We start from the raw sequence: 7,543 nt of genomic DNA, 5'->3' as shown, positions 1-7,543 counted from the left end.
TCACTGGAAAACTTTCTGAGATAGTATGTTTCTTCTGATTGCTTTTTGAAGAGCCATTTTGACATCCTTGTTCCTTAGGCTGTAAATCATAGGGTTGAGCAGGGGAGTGAGGATGGTGTAAGTGACAGAGATCAATGCATCCTGATCTGATGAGTAGCTGGAGTTGGGTCTCAGGTAGATGAAGGAGGCACAGCCATAATGGACAACCACTACTATCAGGTGAGCACTGCAGGTGGAGAAGGCTTTGTGCCTCCCTGCAGCTGAAGGGATCTGCAAGATGGCCAAGACAATGAAGAGGTATGAAATGAGGATCAGCATCAGTGGGATCGTAAGGACAGAGATACCAAGTGTGAAGATAACGGCCTCGCTGAGGTTTGTGTGAGTAAAGGCCACTCGGAGGACGGGGGAGATGTCACAGAAGAAATGGTTGAGTTTCCTGGATGCCTGGAAAGGCAAGCAAAATATCAAGGGGGTAACCACCTGGGCAACCAGCAAGCCGCTCAGAGCAGAAGCAACCACCAGCTGAGCACACACTCGCCAAGTCATGATGCTGTTGTAATGCAGGGGGTGGCAGATGGCCACACAGCGGTCATAGCCCATGGCTGCCAGGAGGAAGGAGTGGGAGCACCCCAAGAAAAGGAAGAAGTACATTTGTACAGCACAGCCCAGGAAGGAAATGGTTTTTGTCTCTGCTGTCAAGTCTACCAGCATCTTGGGGACAATGACAAAGGTGTAGCAAGTCTCAGAAAATGACAAGACGCAGAGGAAAAAGTACATGGGTGTGTGAAGGCTCCGATCAACCCATATGATAATCATTATAGTGGTATTCATGCTCAGAGTGACCAGGTACAGCAGCAAAAACACTACAAGGAGCAGCTTCTGCAGTTCTGCGAGGCTGGAGAAACCCAGGAAGATGAAGTCTGTGGCCAGGGTTTGGTTGTTGTTCCCCATGGAAATGAAAGGTTTTCTCCGGATGTCAGGCAGTAAGAAAAATAGCACCCAGTTCACAGAAAGTACAACGTGGCCTGCTGCTGTGACAAAGAGAACTTGCTTGAGCATCCCTCACAAACACCCCTTCCTGGCCTCTGTGCTCGCAATGTTGGTTGTCCTCGTGGGACAACGACGGTGTTGTGCATTGGCTTGGGACATGCAGCGGCTGGTGGGTGCTGTGGGCAGCTCCTGGCCTTGCTGCGGCTCCTGAGAGCACACGGGTGGCTCAAGGACACATGGTTCCTTCTCTCATGTGACCTGAGGAGCTGTGATGGCACAGTGGCTGGAGCTCACCTAGAAAGCACTGTCCCCTTTGGGGAAGTCTCATTTCTCCTCGTCACAGTGGAGAAAGTGGCATCACCTACCTATGTGCAAGCACGCTGCAGGCAATCACTGCAAGGGCAGGAAAGTTACAGCTGGAGATGGAGGGGTGGAGGAGGGCCTGCGAAGACTTTCTTGTAAGCTGTGATTTCGGGAAAGTGGCTGAAAGACCTCCTGTGACCTGCAAGAGAGGAAACACCATTCCAGAGCCTCTCGCTCATACAAGGGGTGTGTTAGGTCTCAGTGACATGTGCAGAGCTGTATAAGCTGAAGCACTGGAGCTGCTGGCGAGGCTGTGCTGAATGGATGGAGAAGAAAAGCAGGTCAAATAATAGGGTTTGAGCAGCACAGCTAACTTGCACTGCAAATCCATGGCAATCCTTGACCCTGAGTGGGGGTCATTCCAGCAAGGGGAGCATGTGTGAACAGCTGCCGGTGCTGCAGTAGTTTCCAAGAAGAGACATGTGGGTAAGAGTCTTAGTTCTCCCCAGGAACGAGGGAACCATTTGCCCTGGGAGAGTGGTGGACATGGATGGCATGTTTCCTTCCTCACACAAAGGGCAGTGATGCAAAGGGGTCTTGTCTGAATGAGACTCAGACCTTCCTCCTTCTCCAAGGGTTAATGCATGCCAGGATGGCAGGGCTGAGTGCAGGGTCCTGTTACAGCACCTCTCCCTCTCCTCCCCTTCAGTCCCCAGCAGTGGAAAATAAGGATGCAGGAAGGAAATCTGTGGAGCCAGGGGAAAAATGAGCCAGAAACCATACCTGCACTGGCCAGAAGGATATTCGCGTGTGGAGCAGGCTTGCAGCCCTTTGTGTACTTGTGGCTGGAGGCATCACCAGCCTCTCTGACAGTCCTAGCCCTCCTGTCCCTTTGGGCACGGGGACAGCAGCTACCAGCTCTTATGGAGGGGATGGTGCGTATTCATTAATCCACCCAAGGACTGCTACGTCCACGCCTAGTGATGGGCTTTGTTAATTGGTTGCAATGGACATAATTAAGAGCTGATCTATTTCTCTTAGGCATACCAAAAATATCATTGGCAACTCTCAGCAATGGATGTGTGCTGAACTCAAGACTCAAGGATTTTTCCTAAGCAATGACTAGGATCAATCAGGCACTTTTTGTTATTTCTTCCTTGCAGAAGAAGGAAGCAAAAAAAATCTCTCTTCCTGTCCTGATACCATTTCCCACTGCAGACAAAGTCCCCATCTGCCTTGGACTCAGTGGGCTTGCAGCACCCTCCACTGCTAGCCTTTGCTCACTCTGTGGGAAGGGACAGTCAGGCTCAGGTGTTTTTGGAGGGATTGGTTTTGTGGCTATATGCCAAATCTTATCAAAGAATCATAGAATCATACAATATCGTGAGTTGCAAGGAACCCACGATGATCATCGAGTCCAACTCCCAATTCCGCACAGGGCAACCTAAAGGTTAAACCTTATATCCAGGAGCATTGTCCAAACACTTCTTGAACACCAACAGGCTTGGGGCCATGACCGCTTCCCTGGGGAGCTTGTTCCAGTGCTTGACCACCCTCTCAGTGAAGAACTTTTTCCTAATATCCAATCTGAACTTGCCCTGATGCAGTGTTAAGTCTTATCTTAACTCCTTTGTGTCTTACCACTGGACACCAGAGAGAAGAAATCAGCACCTCCCTCTCCATCTCCCTCATGAGGAAGTTGTAGACAGCAATGAGGACACCCCCCAGTCTCCTCTTCTCTAAGCTGAACAAACTTGGTATCCTCAGGCGCTCCTCATAAGTCATGCCCTCTAGTCCTTTCACCATCTTTGTTGCCTTCCTTTGGACACATTCTAATATTTTTATATCCTTCTTATATTGTGGAGCTCAAAACTGCACATACGACTTGAGGTGAGGCTGCACCAATGCCGAGTACAGCGGGACAATCACTTCTTTTGACTGGTTAGCTCTACAGTGCTTAAGGCACCCCAGGACATGGTTGGCCCTTTTGGCCACCAGAGCACATTGTTGACTCATATTGAGCTTACCATCAATCAACCCCCCCCGCCCCGATCCCTTTCCACAGGGCTGCACTCCAGCCTCTTGTCCCCCAATCTACATGTACTCCAGTGTTACACCATCCCAGGTGCAGAATCCAGCATTTGTCCTTGTTGAATGTCACATGGTTGGTGATTGCCCAGCACTCTAATCTATCAAGATTTCTCTATAAGGCCTCTCTATCATCAAGGGAATCAATGACTCTTCCTAATTTAGTATCGCTGGCAAACTTAGTTAGTGTGCACTCAACTCCCATGCCTAGGTCATTGATAAAACCAATGAAGAGAACTGGCCCTAAAATTAAGCCCTGGGGAACACCACTAGTGACTCGCTGTCAGACAGTTATTACCCCATTCACTACAACTCTTTGAGCCCAACCCTTCAGCCAACTGTTCATCGATGCACATATGGCTACATGGGGTTGTTCCTCCCCAGGGGCAGGAATTTGCACTTCCCCTTGTTGAATTTCATGAAGGTTCCTGTCAGGTCATTTCTCCAGCCTGTCCAGGTCCTTCTGGATGGTAGCACAGCCCTCTGGCGTATCAGCTGCTCCTCCCAGTCTTGTGACATCAGCAAACTTGCTGACGGTACACTCATCCAGATCATTAATGAAGATGTTAAAGAGGACTGGACCCTGGATAGACCCCTGGGGTACACCACGAGTTAGCCCACACCTGGAGTACTGTGTCCGATGGTGGGCTCCCCAGTATGAGAGAATCATCACAAAGACAATTAAGGGACTGGAGCATCTCTCCTATGAGGAAAAGCTGAGAGACCTGGGATGGTTTAGCCTAGAGAAGGCTCAGAGAAGATCTTACCAATGTTTAAAAATACCTGAAGGGAGGGAGGGTGCAAATAAGACTAAGGCAGGCTCTTTTCAGTGGTGCCCAGTGACAGGACAAGAGGCAATGGGCACAAACTGCAACACGGGAGGCTCCCTCTGAACATAACGGAACACTTTTTGATAAGGCACACACACAGTGCCATGAGCATTGGCACAGGTTGCCCAGCAAGGTTGTGGAGTCTCCCTTCCTGGAGATATTAAACAATCATCTGGACTTGATCCTGGACCACTAGCTCTAGGTGGCCCTGCTTGAGCAGGGAAGTTGGACCAGATGACCGCCAAAGGTCCCTTCCAACCTCAACCATTCTGTGACTCCATGATTCTGTGAAAACGGGAAATAGGGACACCACCTTTTCTCTCCTTAGCAGGCTTTGTGACACACTTGCTGTGTATCAGGGGGTGTGGTCCAAACAGTAATGTAGTCTGACAACACATTATAAATCCAACTTTATTTAGGCAGTAAGAAAGATGAGCAACAACACACACAGTGACACACACACAGTGGGTGCAATGTTTCCCTTTTTCCAGTCACCGGGGACTTCACCTGACTGCCATGACTTTTCAAATATCATGGAGAGTGGCTTGGCAACTACATCAGCCAATACCCTCATGTCTCTGGGATGCATCTTGTCAGGTCCCATGGACTTACTAGCTGGGCTTTGCTGCAGAGGCTATATGTCCTCGTGGTCCAAGTGGATGCCTTTCAGGGTAACCAAATGAGCCTCTACCCCTACATTGTGTTGGGGTTATAGTTGCTCCCTCCCTATTGACTGGCTTCACTGACCACTCGGCAGTTCTTCCTTTCAGGTGAAACAAAATTTTGGCCACTGATTGCACTGATCGTTGCCCAGAGCACATGGGTGAGCGTCAGGGCTTTGAGGGGGCAACTTGCCTGGCTTTTGTTCACCCCCTCACTAGGTATGGCTTTGTGGCTTGGGCAAGATGAGTTGTTTTAGTAGCAGTGGCCACGCAGAGAGGTCCTTTGGACTTGTGATATGACGTGGTCCTCTCATGGGGTATCAGAGGCCTTGACAGACTGCTGTAAGAGGAGGTGGACTTTTCAGGATTGGAGCTGATAAACTTTGAATTTATTGGATTGGGATGGGGTCACCCTTCCTGCAGAGGTGACAGTTTGGCGAAGTTGCAGGAGGTGTATGAGGCAGCTGCCCCTCCGATTCTTCAGGACAGTAACATCAGTCCACACACATTTGAGGTGGAAAGTGGGCAGGGGGAGAAGTCTCTGCTCTCCGTGACTTCAGCTACATCTTCCACATTGCCATTGACCCCTCTCCTGGCTAGCGGGGGAACACCTTCCAGTTGGTAGTACTCTAGTTGTGAAGGTCTTGGACAAGAACACATCGTGTCTATGTTGCAATCACCGGATAAGAAAAATGTTGGAATTGATAGATCATCTGAAGAGAGCCCATGGAAAGAAGAAGATCCTGTTTCAATGCTCCTGTTGTGGGAGGACAAATGTTAAACATCATAGTATTGCCTGCCACTTCCCAAAGTCAAACTGCTCTGAAAGCTTGAGCAGCAATTTGAAGGACACAGGAACATCAACAAGCTGATAGCAGAACAGTTGCTGTCAAAAACAGCTAAACAGATGAGTGATAAGCAGAGAGGACTGTTGAAAAGGGAATTAGGGTGGCTCCTCTAAAAAGGGGATGTGGCCGATAGCCCAGCTGAAGTGCCTCTATACCAATGCACGCAGCATGGGAAACAAACAGGACGAGCTGGTAGCTGCTGCCTAGACGGAAAACTATGATCTGATTGCTATATCACAGAAACTTGGTGGGATGAATTGCACGATTGGAGTGCTGTGATTGATGGCTCTAAACTATACTGAAGGGACAGGCAACAAAAGAGAGGTGGGGGAGTTGCCCTCTATGTCTAAAATGAGATTGATTGCACAGAGCTATCTTTGAAGAACAGCAATGCACAGGTCGAGAGCTTATGGGTGAAAATCAGAGACCAAGCCAACAGAGGAAACTTTGTTGTTGGTGTCTACTACAGGCCACCCGATCAAGAAGAGGAGGTTGATGAAGGCTTCTTTCTTCAACTGCAGGAAGCATCACGCTCGCAGGCCCTGATCCTGATAGGGGAATTCAACCACCTGGATATCTGCTGGAAAAGTGGCACAGCGAACTGCAAGCAGTCCAGGAAACTACAGGAGTGCATTGAGGACAACTCCCTAGTACAGGTGATGGAGAGCCTGACCAGAGGAGAGGCACTGCTGGACCTGTTGCTCACTAGTGCAGAAGAACTTATCGGAGAGGTCAAGATTGGAGGTAGCCTGGGCTGCAGTGATCATGGAATTCTCAGTCTTGAGGGATACAGGACAGGTAAAAAGTAGAGTCAGGACCCTAAACCTCAGAAAGGCAAACTTTTGGCTGTTGAGGGCACTAGTGCGTGGGATCCCTTGGGAAACTGCCCTCAGAGGCAAAGGAGTGAATGAGAGCTGGGAGATATTTAAAGACAATTTTCTTAGGGCGCAAGAGCTCTCAATCCTGACGTGCAAGAAGTCAGGCAGGGGAGGCAGGAGGCCAGCTTGGCTAAGACCTCCTAGCCAAACTAAAACACAAACCCAAAATGCACAGGCAGTGGAGGCAGGGATATACATCCTGGGGAGATTATAGGTGTATGGCCCGAGAGTGCAGGGAGGGGATCAGGACAGCCAGGGCACAATTGGAGCTGAACTTGGCTAGGGATGTGAAAAATAACAAGAAGGGTTTCTTCAGGTACATAGGACAACAAAGGAAGATGAAAGAAATGTACCCCCCATGATGAGCAAAATGGAAGACCCGACTACAACCGACATGGAGAAGGCTGAGGTACTCAACAACTTTTTTGCCTTGGTCTTCACGAGCAAGTTCTCTAGCCACACCACCCAATTCACAGAATCCAAAGGCAGGGACTGGGAGAATGAAGTACTGCCCAGTGTAGGAGAAGATCAGGTTTGAGAGCGGCTAAGGAACCTGAATATGCACAAGTCCATGCGACCTGATGAGATGCATCCAAGGGTCCTGAGGGAACTAGCGAGTGAAGTGGCTAAGCCACTATCCATCATATTTGAGAAGTCGTGGCAGTCCGGTGAAGTTCCCACTGACTGGAAAAGGGGAAGCATAACCCTCATTTTTAAAAAGGGAAAAAAGGATGGGGAACTACAGTTCACAGTCTCACCTCTATGCCCGGCAAGATCATGGAGCAGATCCTCCTGGAAACTATGCTAAGGCACATGGAAAATAAGGAGGTGATTGGTGACAGCCAGCATGGCTTCACTAAGGGCAAATCACACCTGGCAAATGTGGTGACCTTCTACGATGAGATTACAGCATTGGCGGATAAGGGAAGAGAGACTGACATCAT

The 7,543-nt window shown here is 49.3% G+C and overlaps 1 protein-coding gene across 1 annotated transcript; it reads right to left on the bottom strand.

Moving 5' to 3' along the window:
- On the bottom strand, positions 1 to 6,995 carry LOC127029025 (olfactory receptor 10K2-like). The gene is made up of 2 exons (XM_050914694.1): positions 6,960 to 6,995; positions 1 to 942 (listed from the first exon to the last, which is right to left on the bottom strand). The coding sequence occupies exons 1-2, from the start codon at positions 6,993 to 6,995 to the stop codon at positions 1 to 3; spliced, it is 978 nt and encodes a 325-aa protein (XP_050770651.1).
- Positions 6,996 to 7,543: the final 548 nt, after the last annotated feature.

The sequence above is a fragment of the Gymnogyps californianus genome, unplaced genomic scaffold (genome assembly GCF_018139145.2).
Source record: "Gymnogyps californianus isolate 813 unplaced genomic scaffold, ASM1813914v2 HiC_scaffold_62, whole genome shotgun sequence".
In the NCBI taxonomy this organism is placed as follows: Eukaryota; Metazoa; Chordata; class Aves; order Accipitriformes; family Cathartidae; genus Gymnogyps; species Gymnogyps californianus.
This window is presented reverse-complemented; position numbering and strand designations above follow the sequence as displayed.